We start from the raw sequence: 18014 nt of genomic DNA on the forward strand, positions 1-18014 counted from the left end.
AAAGAACTTTTCATTTTGGTCGTCATTCAAATGTTTCTGTATTTCAGGATTGGGCTCATTTTATTGAGCTCATGTTATTTAGATCTATAATAATACACCCGTGTGTGTGTGTGTATGTGACACGCGTGCATGTGCGTGTTTTTGTGCGCACTATGAGAAAAGGGAAAGAACCAACACATAAGTCCAGTTTCTAAAGTAATGTAAAAGTTACTTCTCCTAGCCCAGTCGGTATTGGGGAACCCCCCCCCCCCCCAACAATTTCCTCAGTGCCAGTGCTCGCCAAGGCAAGGCCGATGAGTCACAAGTGGCCGTTTGCGCATCACGTTCTGCGCATGATCAAGAAAACAAAACTTCCGATAAGAACATGAAAGATAAGATGGCGGCCTCGTATGGGTCGGGCTTACAAAGCCCCCCACCGATCGGAAGGCCCGTCGATCGAGTATTTGAAGAAGCGCAATTCACAGGAGAAATATATTTGAATGGAAGAAAACTAAGAGACTACCCAAAGATTTGCAGCAAATATGATTTGAGTGATACAAGCCATGTCGGTGAGTCGACTAGACTCTAGCCTTCTTCCTTCTTTCGCCCCGGTCATGTTATTTTTGTTTGTATTTCCGTTTTATTAAATTAACTTATGTTCCAAATTGGTTGAATCTAATCTAGATTAGATCTAGATTCTCTATCTAGATTTAGACTAGATTATCTAGATCTCCTAGATCTAGATTCTAGATCTAGAATATAGAAAACTAGATCTAAATCTAAGTATTAGGCCTCTTTGAACATTAATTAGCAGACCAGGCCAAGAGGTAAATAACTTCTACTACTACTACTAAGCTACTAGACTAGATCTAGATCTAGATCTAGATCTAGATCTAGATCTATGTCTAGATCTCTAGAATCTAGATGCCCCTGTACGGCATACCGTCCCCTTAGTGTTTTGTGATGACTATTTCCGGAGGCCACCTCTATTCTCACCTCGGGTGAGAATAGTGCAGGCGAGTCTTTTTGGCTATCGAAGTACAGACCCCGTAACCGGGAACAAAGTCTCGAAGTATACAGACCCGGTAGGGGAGCTCTTTTGTGAAGTTGGAAAGTTTCAGCGCCCAGACCCGGTAGTGTGTGTGTGTGTGAGAGAGAGAGAGCGAGCGAGCGAGCAAGAGCAAGAGGTGCCCTCTGTGGCACCTCACCAAGGCAAAAGTAGATTTACAGCTGACCACACACAACAAAGAAAACACACACACCAAAACTTTTAAAGCAGAATACAAAAAACTACTAGATAAATACCCCTGTGCGGAGCTCATGTTCACAGATGGCTCCTAAAAAGACGATGAAGTGGGCGCCGCAGCCCTATCTTCCAACAGTAATATCATTCATCATATGATGAGCAATTGCCAATACGTGAGACTCTTGAGAGTCAGTGGTGCAAAAAAATTTTTCTTACCAATTTGACTCTCTTTTCTGTCAGTCACAGATTGACATTTAGTGCTCATATTCCTAGACTATCAGAGCAAGGAGATGTACGGTTTTGGGGGTCTATTGGTTTGGCTACCACTGTATTTCTTTTGTAACAGTGATGACAAAAACAGATAAGCAGCAAGGCAAATTATAATGGACTTTAAATTCCATATTTGTTTAGTAAACAAAGACTTTGTACACTATGAACTCCATTCATAATGGTAAGTAGTATATGAATGACAAGCTTTGTAACAATGACGCAGTGCACAGAACATGTCATCATTGTTATGTATGTGAGCCATTGCCAAAACGTGGGACGTGGGGAAAAACACACACATGCATCTCACATTAGTGTGCATAAAATGTGATGCATTAGTATTTATTCCTCCAAAACGTATACACACGTCAAATATAGGATATAGAACCTGCATTAGCAGTTTCAGACCCCTTGTCAGCTTTACAATCTTGAGTTTGTAAATTTTGTGCCAAAAATGTTCGTTTTTTTGTGATTCCTGGAGTGTCATTTTGAGCACACCAATGCAAACTTCCAAGAATGTCCAAAATTTAGTATTTTTGGATGTGTTTTTTTTACGCGTGCTTTGATCCTATGTTATTTGTCATTGAGAAAGGTTAACTTGCTCAAGAAATCGGTTTATTTGTTTGCAAATAGACGAACAATTCGGATTACTTGTGCGTCTGTTGTGTCGTCACGGACTAGGTGTTTCAGAAAACACCATTATTTTTCAGTAGAATCACCGTAGCTGGTTAAATCTCTTTGCCTATCGTCGTTTATTCAATACTTCAAATGCCGCGATGCGCGAAAGGAACATCGGGGCTGTTTAACATTCGCCGTTATTGTCGACAATTTGCGACGTGCCGGAAGTCCGAATTTCGCCTACTTTTGTTTTGAACGGGTCATTAAAAGTGCCCGGATATAATTGTTTTCTTGAGTGACTTCCCCTTACCCGCGTCCCCAGAACAACGGAAGCAACGGGGGAGACAGAAAAACGAAAGTAGTCATTGCCTTCAGCGTCCGGCGACGCACAAGAATTTTGCGTTGAATGTGACGTACTGGGCTGTTTTGCGTGTTTTTAGGCTACTCTGTTGAATATTTTAGTGAAATTGCGGTGTTTACACCGGATTCCTGGAACAAGAGTGTGATGTGTGAACAAACTTCGAGAGATGGATCATTTCTGTGGTTATAGATTTAGCTTTTGTGCTCAGTGATGACGTTTGGGGTGTCGTCATGCAGCCGTACAAGACTGACTAACGTACAAGAAATTACATTGTCCTAAGAGCAAACATTTTTTAACTCTTTTTATCCTAGCCGTACCCCCACGGACTCTGTACCCGTCCTGGGGCTGCCGCGCCGCATGAGTCGGAAGTCAGTGCGTATAGTTCAAAGTGCTATATTTCTTACTTAAATTACTCTAAGGTTTTAAGGAAATTTTGCAGTTATAATGTTAGAAATTGAATGTAGTTTTTGTAAATGTATGTGGTTAGGAAATACACCAATAGCACAATGTTGATTTTGAGGTATATTCAACCCTCGAACTTGACCCTGATTGCCGCGCCCCCGACGTCCCATTGGATTTTATAGATCTAGATCTAGCCCTACCCATCGAACACGGATTCCAGTACTGACCCCTTCACCATAATCTAAATCGCTATTAGATGAGTCTAAGTCATGTTTCTTATCATCCACAACGGAATTTACGGCACTTATTTCAGAGTCACTATCATCAAATTAGTATCATTCCCCCTCAAAACCCAGCGCAACTTCAAAAAGTACTTCGTCGGTCGCGAATGTGCGTTTTCGAGACATCTTTCAAGCTTCTACACCCATCAAAAACAAAGAAACCACTGTTCATTGGAAAATTAAAATATTCAGACAGAGCTAGCATCGCCGTATTTGCGTATTTTTGTAATTACAAGCAGAACTAGCTTCTTTGACGAGACCGTATCGCTGTTCCGAGAATACTCGTAGCCCGGACTGGTCCTCGTTACGAGAGTATACTCGTAGCCCGGATAAAAAGAGTTAAGTAATGTGTGCTCTCTTTACTCAAACAAATAAACAAACATGTCCTTGTTTATCTGTCTAACTCAAAAATACACATTTGTTCTTTGTTGGTATGATATATACCTTTTTCCAATACATTGTGTCATTGTGTCATCATTGTTGTTATGTACAAGTAATATTTGTCATAATTGCTAATATCAATAAGTTTTCAACATATATTTCATACATGCAAGATTCATTTAGAAGCAAAATACGCCTTTATTGATCTGTGTATCTCTTAGTGCAAATTTGTTCTTTGTAGGCATGATTTTACCTTTTCCCAGTATGTTTTGTCATCACTGTTATGTACGACTACTGTTTGTCATAATTAACCACATAATTTTGATCGTCCACTGTCTTTGATATGACGTGGTATCTGTTTCAAAGCAAAAGAAACCTCTCCTGGTTTTTTTTAAATTCTTATAGTGCGCTTTTATCTCTGGAGGCAAGACTTTTGTCTTTTCCTGTACATTGTGTCATCATTGTTATGTACAAGTCATGTTTGTCATCACTGTTATGTACAAGTCAGCTCCATTGATTTTGTGCTTTTGCCTCATATTAGTTAAAAAATTGTTTTATACATGTGTTTTTCTGGTACTGAGGCTTTGATAACTGTATTTGTACAGCCTTTCACTATTGTGATGTGTTGTCAATGATAATGTCCAATGTGTATCCTTTCTTGTACATAACAATGATGACATGTTCTGTGCACTGCGTCATTGTTACAAAGCTTGCCATTCATATTACCATTATGAATGTAGTTCATAGTGTACAAAGTGTTTGTTTACTAAACAAATGGAATTTAAAGTCTATAATTTGCCTTGCTGCTTATCTGTTTTTGTGATCACTGTTACATACAAGAAATACAGTGGTTGCCAAACCAATAGACCCATATCTCCAAAACCGTACATCTCCTTGCTCTGATACTCTAGAAATATGAGCACTAAATGTCAATCTGTGACTGACAGAAAAGAGAGTCAAATTGGTAAGAAACATTTTTTTGCACCACTGAGTCTCAAGAGAGTCTCACGTTTTGGCAATTGCTCATGTACAAGAAAGGATACACATTGGACATTATCATTGACAACACATCACAATAGTGAAAGGCTGTACAAATACAGTTATCAAAGCCTCAGTACCAGAAAAACACATGTGTAAAACAATTTTAAAACTAATATGAGGCAAAAGCACAAAATCAATTGAGCTGACCTGTACATAACAGTGATGACAAACATGACTTGTACATAACAATGATGACACAATGTACAGGAAAAGACAAAAGTCTTGCAGACCTGCCACTCATCCCGATTTATCCCGATTTTTTGCCCCAAATCTCAAGCATCCCGATTTTCCCTATTTCAATCGGCAGTATCCTGATTTTTTGTCGCTGCGTCAGTTGCGTCCGATTCTTAGAAAAAAATATTAAAAGTTCTGCAATCTCTTTTGCTTGGAAGCACGGATTGGACTTTTTATCGGCAGGAACTTGGAACGCTACTTTTTAAAGCATTTATGCCGAATCTAGTAGATGACTCACGCACGTTATTTTAACAAAAACCAACGTAGTATCGATTTTGAATTCCGACATCGATACGCTCAAGATGTACTTTCGCTTTTATAACCCAGAATTCTCCGACTGTGTCCTGATTACTGTAACAATTATGTCATGGGCCTAAGAATAAGCTATTTGTTGTTCTGCTGTTGGTTTAAAAGCAAGCTTCGTTTGAGTTCTGGTTAGTCGGGCCCATCAGCATGAGCAAGACCTGTCAGTGGAACTTTCAAACGCTCATTCGCAACACGTGACATGACCTCGTACGTGTGAGTAGCGCGTGTGTCGGGGACCGTCGGCTGTCGGGGTCAGCAAAGTTCATTCACGCCGGTCGCATTGGTCGGGGTGTTTTTCGAGACTTAACCAGGACGACCGGGGGGAGCGGGTGGAGGTATTGTTTTGACACTTGGGCTTAAAGTGCGTGCCGTGATACAAGTAGAACCTACTAATTGAGGATAAAGGAATAAGAAAAAAGAAATAAATGAACAACCTTGGCGCAATCTTTTTTTTCGGGGGGGTGGGGGGGGGGAGGGGGTGCCTTGAGTGTATATGCGATGGAAGTCAAACGTTGTTACTGTACGAAAACACGGGCTTTTTGCATGGATGATTAGAGTTATGTGTCAGCAATTTTCAAGACTACGAGAGTTTCAGCTTTACTGCAACCTGCTCTACCCCACTCTACCCCACTCCGACTCGAGTAATGCTGTCTTTTTAGTGGCCCAAACATGAACTTAATTCCTGCAAAAAGTTTTTTCTTGCATACTTTCCTCATAAAAGGGAACCAGGATCCCCATTCCCCTGTGCCCCTTATGACTGATTTGCCGTTGATCCCGATTTTTTTCACCTGATCCTGATTTTTTAACTCTAAAATCCTGATTTTTAGATTTCATAGAGTGGCAGGTCTGGCCTTGCCTCCAGAGAGAAAAGCGCACTTTAAGAATTAAAAAAAACCCAGGAGAGGTTTCTTTTGCTTTGAAACAGATATCAGGTCATATCAAAGACAGTGGACAATCACAATTATGTTGCTAATTATGACAAACAGTACTCGTACATAACAGTGATGACAAAACATACTGGGAAAAGGTAAAATCATGCCTACAAAGAACAAATTTGCACCAAGAGATACACAGATCAATAAAGGCGTATTTTGCTTCTAAATGAATCTTGCATGTATGAAATATATGTTGAAAACTTATTGATATTAGCAATGATGACAAATATTACTTGTACATGATAACAATGATGACACAATGACACAATTTATTGGAAAAAGGTATTATATCATACCAACAAAGAACAAATGTGTATTTTTGAGTTAGACAGATAAACAAGGACATGTTTGTTTATTTGTTTGAATAAAGAGAGCACACATTACTTAAAAAATGTTTGCTCTTAGGACAATGTAATTTCTAGTACGTCAGTCAGTCTTGTACGGCTGCATGACGACACCCCAAATGTCATCACTGAGCACAAAAGCTAAATCACAGAAATGATCCATCTCTCGAAGTTTGTTCACACATCACACTCTTGTTCCAGGAATCCGGTGTAAACACCGCAATTTCACTAAAATATTCAACAGAGTAGCCTAAAAACACGCAAAACAGCCCAGTACGTCACATTCAACGCAAAATTCTTGTGCGTCACCGGACGCTGAAGGCAATGACTACTTTCGTTTTTCTGTTTCCCCCGTTGCTTCCGTTGTTCTGGGGAAGCGGGTAAGGGGAAGTCACTCAAGAAAACAATTATATCCGGGCACTTTTAATGACCCGTTCAAAACAAAAGTAGGCGGAATTCGGACTTCCGGCACATCGCAAGTTGACGACAATAACGGCGAATGTTAAACAGCCGACCGAAATCGTAGATCTAGGAACCCGATGTTCCTTTCGCGCATCGCGGCTTTTGAAGTATTGAATAAACGACGATAGGCAAAAAGATTTAACTAGCTACGTTGATTCTACTGAAAAATAATGGTTTTTTCTGAAACACCTAGTCCATGACGACACGACAGACGCACAAGTAATCGGAATTGTTCGTCTATTTGCAAACAAATAAACTGATTTCTTGAGCAAGATAACCTTTCGCAATGACAAATAGCACAGGATCAAAGCACACATAAAAAAAACTCACCCAAAAACACTAAATTTTGGACATTCTTGGAAGTTTGCATTGGTGTGCTCAAAATGACACTCCAGGAATCACTAAAAAACGAACATTTTTGGCACAAAATTTACAAACTCAAGATTGTAAAGCTGACATGGGGTCTGAAACTGCTAATGGAGGTTCTACATCCTATATTTGACGTGTGTATACGTTTTGGAGGAATAAATACTAATGCATCACATTTTATGCACACTAATGTGAGATGTGTGTGATTTTCCCCACGTTTTGGCAATGGCTCATATACCAGAGGAGACTCCATTCTGAGGCCTCCATTTTCTCTGCGGAGGCCACTGCCATTGACATGGCACTGGACTCCGTAGAAAACTCTCATTACAAATCTTTCCTTATAAAATCCTTTCTGACTCTCTGTCTTGCATCACCTCACTCACAAACTACACACTCTTACATCCAAAAATAGTTAGGCTACAACAAAAAATTCATACACTATCAGAAACAGGAAAAAACATCATGTTCGCATGGATACCTAGCCATGTGGGCATCCGAGGAAACGAGCAGGTAGACGACCTGGCGAAGAAAGCTTCATCCCTTCTGCTGGGATCAACGACAAACACTCTCCCACAGACTGACTTTAGAAATAAAGTATAAAAGTACACCTCCAGTCTGTGGGAGAGCCACTGGGAAAAGCAGAAAAACAATAAACTATATGAAATAAAACCCAAACTAGAACAGCGAAATCCTTCGGACCTCTCCAGAAGAGACGAAGTCATTTTTACTTGATTGCGCATCGGACAAACGGCCCTGACCCACAAATACCTCCTACAAGGAGATGAGAAGCCGTTCTGTGTCGGATGCGACACAGATTTTACCGTTAGACACATCTTAACTGAATGTCTAGACTTTGGAGAGATCCGAAGAAAATATTATAAATGCAAGAAATTGCAAGACAGTTTTTCCGTCGTTGTTCCCAGCAGAATTTTGAATTTTGTGAAGGCCATTGGCCTTTATGGCAAATTGTAAAATGAAATCGGACTATTAAAAATTTTTATTGTTACTTATAAGAGTTGTTTTAAATCGTAAATATATTTACACTGATTTTTAATATTTTAGCATTTTAAAGTCAAATAGTTAACCAATTGTGCAGTGAACTTTTGCGAAAGTAAACAACTTGTGTTTCGCGCTCTCATATGACCTTAGCAGTTGCGAGCGCCGTAAAACCCTATACTACTACTACTAACGTAGCTTTATTTATTTATTTGGGTCGTCCAATTGCTTATTAAAAAAAAATAATGATTCTGTTTCTTTAAACGAACAAAGTTGATTTTTGTCTAAAATCCTGTCTAGTCAAATAGTACAACATGATGTTTTAAACTTATTTTTTGTTGTAATTTTCGATAAATTTAACTGATATTTCGCCATTCAGTGCTTTCTTGTCGTATCTCCATTTTAGTAAACAGTGAAAATGTGACTAGTCTGTGGAAGAGCCACTGGGAAAAGCAGCAAAATAATAAACTATATGTTATAAAACCCAAACTAGAACAGCGAAATCCTTCGGACTTCTCCAGAAGAGACGAAGTCATTCTTACTCGATTGCGCATCGGACACATGGCCCTGACCCACAAATACCTCCTACAGGGAGATGAGAAGCCGTTCTGTGTCGGATGCGACACAGATTTTACCATTAGTGGCATTAGACACATCTTAACCGAATGTCTAGACTTTGGAGAGATCCGAAGAAAATATAAATGCAAGAAATTGCAAGACATTTTTTCCGTCGTTGTTCCCAGCAGAATATTGAATTTTATGAAAGCCATTGGTCTTTATCTGTCCCCGTAGAATTATGCGAATTTAGATGGCCAAATTATGCCCAAAAAAAGCCAAATTATGCAAAAATTATGCAAGTTACCGTAACACCATTCGCGACATGTTTTGCACTTTTTCAACACAAATTTTCATGACTTTTATGTTTTATGACCAGAAAAATTTAAAACAGAACATATCAGTATCAGTAATTTGTAGTGTAATTGAAAAGAAAACAATACACATCTGTTAAAAAAAAAACCAACAACTGAAAAATATAATCTCTGTAACTTTCAGCTGTAGATCTAGCTGGAAAAAAAAAGTAAAAAAAAAAAGAAGACATCTGGACCTCTGATGCTGGCACATTACTAAAACCAGGAACACCTGTCAAACATGAAGCATCAGCAGACACGAAAACAACAACTTTTGATGGATTTAAAACATACTCAAGGAATAAAATCCCAAACCATAACCAAGGTCTTCTACCAAGGGAAATAACCAACTTTTCACTTAAATAAGACTTATTACGGTGATTATTTCCCTTTAGTCACATGGCGAGGCGTTAATTAATAAAATTAATTTTGTTTAAAAAAAAAGGGAAAAAACGTGAAAAAACGTGGGGAATCCAAAATTATGCAAATGTGCAGAATTACATAAAAAAACACCGCGGCCGCACAATCGCATTATAATCCTGTCCACGTAGAATTATAATGCAAATTTAGAAGGCCAAATTATGCACAAAAAAAGCAAAATTATGCAAGTTACCGTAACACCATTCGCGACATGTTTTGCACTTTTTCAACGCGAAGTTTTCATGATTTTCATGTTTTATGTACAGGAAAATTGAAAACAGAACATATCAGTATCAGTAATTTGTTGTGTTTTTGGAAAAGAAAACAAGTTGGTATTACCCGGGAGTGAGTTATAGCTCACTGTTGTAAGTGTGTTGTATTTTTCATTTCATTCAGTCATAACAATTTTATCTCACGGTGTAGAAAGATGTATTGGTGTTATTTCCTTCACTCTACAATAGCAATATTTTTATTTTTCTCTTATTTTGTTTGTGTTTCAGATATCTCCCGGAATCGTCTGACAGAGCTGCCTCAGGAGGTTTGCCAGTACATGTTTGTGGAGAAAATCAACTGCTACCACAATGTGATCCGCTTCATCCCCGACTGTGTGCAGCAGCTGCAAGCTCTCACTCACCTCAACCTCAGGTCTGTCTTAAAGTGTCCGCACTGAGCCTGCTAGAATGCTGTTAGTGGGTGGTTGGCGGGTGCTCTGGTGTGGTTTGGTCCTTCTGTCTTGTCAAGCATCTATCGTCATTATCTCTTCTTTTTGTACTTGTTGCTTCCTTGCAACCCCTCTAATTTTCAGCAGTTATATGACGTAAATGTGTTGCAAGTGCTGTAAAACTCTTACTGAAGCTAAAAGTGTTGTCTAATGACTTAAGCATTGAGCTTAAGGGCACACAAGTACCTCAGTTGGTATCAGGCTGGGCTATGATGTGAGTGAATTCAGTTTGAATCCTCAATGGGGGTATTCTTGTATTTTGGTTATCGGGAGTGTTTTTAAGGCTCTTAACTGTTTAAGTGCCGTCTTTGTGGAGTCTTGCACTTTTTCATGTCACTTGTATGTCAAGTGTCGTACCGAAGCTTTAGCTCGTAACAAATGAGCATTTTTCTGTAGTACTCAATGTTGTCCCACTGTTGTCATGGTGACTGTGTTTCTCTGTGTGTGTTGTCATGGTGACAGTGTGTCTCTCTGTGTGTGTTGTCATGGTGACAGTGTTTCTCTCTGTGTGTGTTGCAGTCGGAACCAGCTGACAGTGTTGCCCACGGCACTGTGTGAGTTGACCTGCCTGGAGGTGCTCTCGGCAAGCAACAACAAACTGGTCTCTCTTCCTGAGGAGATAAGCTCTCTGGAGAGACTTATGGATCTGGTGAGTCACAGACATGCTCACATTCACACAAACACCAAAATGTGCTCACTCTCACTCTTTTTACCAGTCACTCATCCCTTGACTTGTTTCATGGGGGAGGGGGGGGCTGTTGTTACTGAGCGCAGATGTTAAAGTTTTTCCTCATATCCCCCTGTTTGCCATCTCATCGAGGAGTTCTCTTGTTGTCAAATCAGTCTTATTATATCTAGTGTACGTCCATGTGCAAACACATATATACGCACACATTCAGGCACATCTCTGCCCACTCTCAGATGTTCATACATATGCAAATAAACACTCTTCCTGGAATGTATGCTCTTGTTATATACTGACATAAGATAATGTGTTTTTGCTCACACACACAGTCAGCTATCAACTCGCCCCTCTCCTGAAACATACCAGGATCCCCATGTGCACTAAGGCGAAGCTCATCAATGCCATTTTCCTACCAACACTCGCATATGGAAGCCAGACATGGTCCCTAACAAAAGTCCTAGAGAGGAAGCTGGTCGCATGCGAGATGCAATGTTTAAGAAAAGTGGTTAACAAGACAAGAAGATACAAAATAAAAAATGAAATCATAAGAGACATGGTAGGAGCAACACCAGTCCTACCACACATTGAAAAACAAAAGATCAAATGGTTCGGACACATCACACGGATGCCCTCAAACCAACCAGACCAGCTCTGAGGGCATATAGCATCAAATATCCTGGCTGGAGAGCCAGAGGAAGACCAAGATGACGCTGGGGTGAATCTGTAGAAGACACCCTCAGAGCTCACGGGATGTCCCTCCTACAGGCCACTCGCCTTGCTTCAGACAGACACCTGTATCTCCTCGTGACACCCACCAGTACAAGCGGAAAAAAAAGTAAAGTAAGCTCTCACACAAACAAATACACCCGCAAACACATACACAGACACATACACACACACTTGCGTACATGTGGTGATGAAGACGGACAGAAATATTCTAAAGCATGTTAGCACATTGCTATCCGGCATGTAAGCAACTGTCCCATCACTGTCTCACCGTGTAACCACCTCCTTGATCCTCCTCTCCAGGATGTGAGCTGTAATGAGATTGCCCACCTCCCTCCACAAATAGGAGACTTGACTTCCTTGAGATGCCTGAACCTGCGGCGGAATTTTCTGGTGGAGCTACCCGTTGGTGAGTCAGTCAGTGATTGTTTGAGATAAACATCTTAACCGTCTTTTTGTTGTTGAAACAACTGCCTGCTGGGATTGTTTAGAGGTTCTGAATGAGTTGGTGAGTCTGTGGTATTTGAGGTACCCTCTTTGAATGAGTTGGTGAGTATGGTATTTGAGGTACCCCCACTGAATGAGTTAATGAGTCAACTAGACAGAGCTGTGAGTGTTCAAGCAATTTTGACTTCGAACAACCTTTTTCCACCCTGGTCAGCTGTTTCCGATCAAACGTGTTTGACCACCCAAAATTTTCAAAGACATTTTTTTGTTTCAGCAAATCTGGAAACAGGAATACAGACTAACAAAAAAAAGAGGAATTTTTTCTCAAATAAGGCCTAAAATAGGAGTGTATCGAGGCCAGCGTATTTATTGTATTACATATGTACGTCTTGGGTGTACGAATTGCTTGAATTGAGCGGTTACTGGGTATGTGAAAAGTTCGATCATCCAAGGCTGTGGTTTGCTGTGTTTTGTACAAAGAAAAGTTGCAATCCTTGCTATTGTTCAATGCTTCCAATCTTCCCTATTTTTACAGAAATCCGTACTTTCTGACAGTTCCGTACTTGCTCCCCCATCATTATCATCAACCCCATCCGTTAAAAAGTGCGAAAACGTAGAGCTACCAAAATTCCACAGCAAAGAATCCGTACTTGCCTTCGCATTGTCTTGCATAAGTTCCGGATATTCACAGTAATTCTCCAGGCAATAAGTTGTTACTAACAGGGTCTGGAGATCAGGAAAAAAATCAGAGAATTTTGTGATGGGTTGCGAAGTCGGGAAAAAAGCTTGTGTAATAAAAAACTGTAATATTAGTAGTGTAGATATCTAGACAGTATGGTTGATGAATCATGAAGAGGAAACATAATTGAACCTCTGTGGCGGCAGGCGGAAGTGTATGTGTGACACCGAAGCTTGATCGGGAAGAATCAATAATCAATATCTACTTTCGCTTTCGTTACCACCCAGAAATTTTTCTGTAATAGACTGATAGTCAGATAAATGCAACATCTGTAACCTGCAGATTGTGCATTACAAATGCTCTGTCGCCGTGAAAATAAATCAATATTTGTGGTTACTAAAAAAAAAAGGAAAGAAAGTTATACACGGGTCTTGTCAGGTTCACCATCATGACCGGTCAGTGAACCTGCACTTTTGCATCACATGATAAGACATAGCAATGCCCACCGAGCGCGTTTTGTTCTGCCGATTTTTGGCCCCCGCAGCGGGGGTGTTTCGTGAGACGCACTAACGCAAGGGTTGTTGTCTTCAACTCGCTCTCACGCCGCTTCTCATGAATGGATATGAATGAAACTTGGCAGCCAATCAGAAAAGAGGTAAATCTCGTAGTATGCAGTTTGACAACATTGTACCCATCCTAGAAGCAGTCGAAAACGTTTGCGAAAGTGGTTGATGTGGTGCCCTTTGAAGATTTTTCGGAGCTGTGATTTGTCAAACTGACTGATACATTGTACACCATTTTTCTCTAATCCCTTAAAATTTCAAGCTTCTGTGTTTAGCGGTTTTTGCGTAATCTTTAAATATGTGGGAGTAACTAAGGGAAAAAGCGGCATTGCCATTTGCGCGTGCTGGGAAATTTCCACTGAGTGACGTCATCATCCATCGGTTGCCTCGGGCGCTACAAACGAGGCCCCGCTTATGTGAACCGGAAGGGGGGGGGGGGGGGGGGGAGGATACTTGAAAACTAAACGGGGGCCTTGATAACTTGCGTTTTTGTTGCATTTTAGTCACAATACAATAAATGTAGTCATTTTTATTTGCTTGATTGCATGACAGAAGAATAGAAACAGAAAAGCAAACATCTTGAGAAGTGGTATGGCATTGTGTTTGCGTTATGAAAGCCTATTCCCCCCTCTTGGGAAAGCACACACTTGGACTCGTCCTGTGTGCTCTGTTTGGAAAAGTGAGGCATTAAGATTGTTATTAAAGAGTATGGTACTTATTTAGTCCAGTCTTGGAAGATAGTCTCGTTTATATATTGTTATCGTTCACGCGTGTGTGCGTGAGTGCACGCGCGCGCATGTGTGTGTGTGTGTGTGCACGCGTGCGTGAGAGAGAAAGAGAGAGAGAGAGAGAGAGAGAGAGAGAGAGAGAGAGAGAGAGAGAGAGAGAGAGAGAGAGAGAGAGAGAGAGAGGTGTAAATATGTTACATTTACTGTATGAGTTGTAGCCTACACATGCGAAACATTCCCATGACTTTTAAACTATATTATCTGAACGCATCTTAATCTACCACACAAAAGGACACTGTCCAACAATGGATATACACAGAGACGATCTTATTTTCTATAACAAAGTATGCATGCTTTTACTAGTACAGAACTGGATTTATTAGACTAATAAATCCAGCTCTCTACTTACGTTTTTGTGACAAATTGATCCAGAGCATTGCTTGGCAAGGAGAAACCTTTTATGTTGCCAAGTTTCATTCAAATATCATGACTTTGGGAGAACATATGACTGATAATCTTTGTAAAATCTGTAAAGAACGCCACTTTTTTACCTGTTAATGTCTTTACAACTCAAAAAGTATGATAGATATTAAAAATCTGACTGCATGACTAGATTCTGCATTAAAAAATGTACTAGACTGCCAAGTTTCATTTACATATTCCAAGAAATAGGCGAGCTATGACAAATATTGTCTCAAAACGCACCGAAAACCGCCACATTTTTACCTATAAACGTCTTCATAACTCAAAAAATAGGATAGCTATGAAAAATCTGAAAGCAGGACTAGATTCTGTACTAGAAAATGTACTGGATTGCCAAGTTTCTTTTAAATACTCCGAGAAATGAGCGAGTTATGACGAATATTGTCTCAAAACTCACCAAAGAACGTCCCATATTTTGGGGTTTTTTCATTATATAAAAGTGTACCAGAAATTAATTGATTAAAAAATCTGTAACTTTTTTGTTTATTGATGGATTTCAAAAATTCAAAAAGTTTCATGCTCTGTGAAGATAAAGCTACAAAATGCACACTTTCTGGCAAAAAAAGGTTTTTCGTGGTCATTGCTATAAGACATCGTATAAATACCGGTGGTCTGAGCACTGTAAAGTATAGGACTCGGGAATGGAAGGGGGTGTATTGATTTTTTCAAAAAGATACACTTGCGGAAAGGGATGTTTGGGGAGGGGGGCTGAAGGAAACGCTAGAGCACAAAAACTGAACTGGAAAGCAAATCTTTAGTATTTAGAATTTTGATAACAACTATGGAGCTCTCTGCAAAGCTCGCATTGCTGTAGGCCTTGTGTGGAATCGGGATCTGTCATGCCTTGTTATTGAACTAAAGTGTTCGCGTTTCATTGGATCGGGTGATAGTAATTTATATCTATATTTTAGCTTTCTGTTCAAGATTGGCAGATTTTCAGTGTCACTGCGTCTTACACCTCTCACACGAAATAGGTCTACTTGAGCCATTCAAGTTATTACTAATATTATTCTACTTTGAGTTTGAGCAATAGTTTTCGTCTTCACGTTTATTATATGAATCATGACACTCAGATTTGTTATTGACAGTCGGTATTCTGGTTCTAGGTCTTTTTTCAGGCTCAAAACAGGATTCATTTTTTATATAGTTTATGTAGGCTAATATGATGAGGGAAAAATATTAATAAGAACAGACTGAAATACCTTAGTCACACAAAATCCCAGTGCCACACTGACATGCTGTTGACTGGATATAATGTACCTACGCGTGTGTGTGTGTGTGTGTGTGTGCGTGTGCGTGTGCGTGTGCGTGTGTGTGTGCGTGTGCGTGTGCGCGTGTGTGTGTGTTCACAAATATATACAGATATCATATATTAGATATAAATCGAGCATGCGCTGTCATTGTTATGTAACATACCCCTGGAAAATGGATGAGCCCCCCCCCCTGGAAAATTGAGAAGCTGGGTTTGCATTCACCCAGTATTATAATCATTTGTTTGAAGACTATACTACAAAATGTACTTTTGCATTCATTTATAGACATTTTGACTTTTTATCATTGATAGATGGGCTGTTTTGGGGATCATTCTTGACACACAGCGGCCTTCTTTTTCTCCCCAAATTAGGTCTTGAAAAACATTTCCCGGATTTTGTGGGGACCCTGTACAAAAACCTGCGAGATTGCGTGCGCGTTTCCCACAAATGGCCATTATCCTGCTATGCATTCATTGCGGGTTGAGCGGAAGTACATTTTTAGCTACGAGTTCTACAACAACTACCCAGCCATGATAGCGAACTTTTGTGCCAATTTCCTCCTTTTTTCATTTTCTCATTGTCTCTATCTTCGGAATGTTGCTTTGGGTTTAAAATCTGCTCGTTGATTGATTTTATACAAAAAATCACTCTCAGAAAGAAACTTTTGTCTGTAAATTTGTCTACATTTCAGTTCAGTGCTTCCAATTTCCCGCCCGCCATTTTTTAGTTTCCTCCAGACCTCATCTGCTGATCCGATGCGTGCTGTCTCATTGATGGTCCCTCCCTCCTCCCCCCGTCATGTTTCCGACTTTCTCACTTTGTAAAAAAAAAACTACGTCTCGATCTATGTTGTGTTGCCTTTCGTGAAACAGCTGTAAAGATCAAGCTTAGTCTACCTTTCACTGTTGGAATTTCTGATGGCCGAATGGACAACGTATCTGCGTTTGAAGTCATACAATATTATTCTATGAGTGTCGATTCTATTCCCGGTCCCCGAAACTTTTTTTTTTCCCTCCCGACTGACCAGCAATTTTTTTCCCATAATTATCATTTGTTGCTTGGTAGATTTTTATGCAGTAATGAAGCATGCGCATTCTGGTGTTGTCCCCAGGAGGAGCTTTTACTTGCAAAGTATACGTTTCCTTTTACCAATTTAGGTCTGATTAAAGTTAAATAGTGGCTTTAGAAGGTGTGTGAATCTCATTCTTTTTTTAAATTTTAGGCTCAGAAAGGCCAAATTTTAGCTCATCACTTGCGAATCTTCTTCAGCTTCCGGTCAGCCCCTGGACCCCCAAACAAGGCTTTGCCTTGGACCCACTGGGTGGCTGCAGGAGGCCCCCAGAGCCCCTGCCAATTTTTCCTCCATTTTGGGATTTTGCTGTCGGAAGCACTAAGATGTAGAGAAATTGTCAGTGTGATGATCCTACGGGAGCGGGATAAGGGCCGCGGTGAAAGAAGTTTGTGCTAAAACTGCTGAAATTAAGAATATTTCCAAGTGGTGTTTTGAGGTTGTGACATTCAACATTCAAAGTGAAAATGGGGGAGAATTAGGGTATAGGCTGGATAACTCTATACTCTATCATCAAGGAACATGTCTATTCATTATTCCCTGGTTTGCCTTCTGTCGATGGTGTGATGACAAATGAACTGAATTTTAGTAGCAATGGCAAGGCGCTTTTAAACATTGCTTGCTATGGGAAGATTTGTTGGTGGAGAAAACAAACAAGACAAAAATCTTGATGAAAAAGTAGGTGTTGTGGGTTGATTGTCATCTTTTTTAACACTTTGACGTCACTTGGCGCAATAATGCGGCGGTGAAAATTATCTGTTCCTGTCACTTTTTTGCACCGGGCTGAGAAGTCCATTGCAGTTACTCTCATGGTTGGGTGACCAGATGGGGTTATTTTGTACTGCTGGCTGTGTGACTGTAAAGTGTTAAGCCCAGGCAATGGAGAAAAACCGTCTCTCCTGTGTCCACTTCTAAAACTAAAATAAAAGGAAGGGTAAGTTAAGCTTTGTCAGCAAGACCAGGTCACACAACACTGATGCCCGCAGATATCACTATCACAGATGCAAAGGATTTTTTAAAATCTACTATTTTACCTTTCACCACTGAAAATGCCTTCAGGTGGCAATTTAATATGCAATTTTATAAAATTTTCCAAGAGAGCATGCCCCC

At 40.1% G+C, this 18014-nt stretch overlaps 1 protein-coding gene across 1 annotated transcript in view; it reads left to right on the plus strand.

Moving 5' to 3' along the window:
* Positions 1-351: 351 nt before the first annotated feature.
* Positions 352-18014, plus strand: part of LOC101853117 (leucine-rich repeat and calponin homology domain-containing protein) — a gene marked incomplete in the record, with an annotated part of 93027 nt that continues 75364 nt past the window's right edge. Inside the window, 4 exon segments of the mRNA XM_013087027.2 lie at positions 352-548; positions 10051-10195; positions 10791-10920; positions 11986-12091. Coding sequence (XP_012942481.1) covers positions 365-548; positions 10051-10195; positions 10791-10920; positions 11986-12091 — 565 coding nt within the window.

Source organism: Aplysia californica, unplaced genomic scaffold (genome assembly GCF_000002075.1).
Source record: "Aplysia californica isolate F4 #8 unplaced genomic scaffold, AplCal3.0 scaffold00535, whole genome shotgun sequence".
NCBI classification, from domain to species: Eukaryota; Metazoa; Mollusca; class Gastropoda; order Aplysiida; family Aplysiidae; genus Aplysia; species Aplysia californica.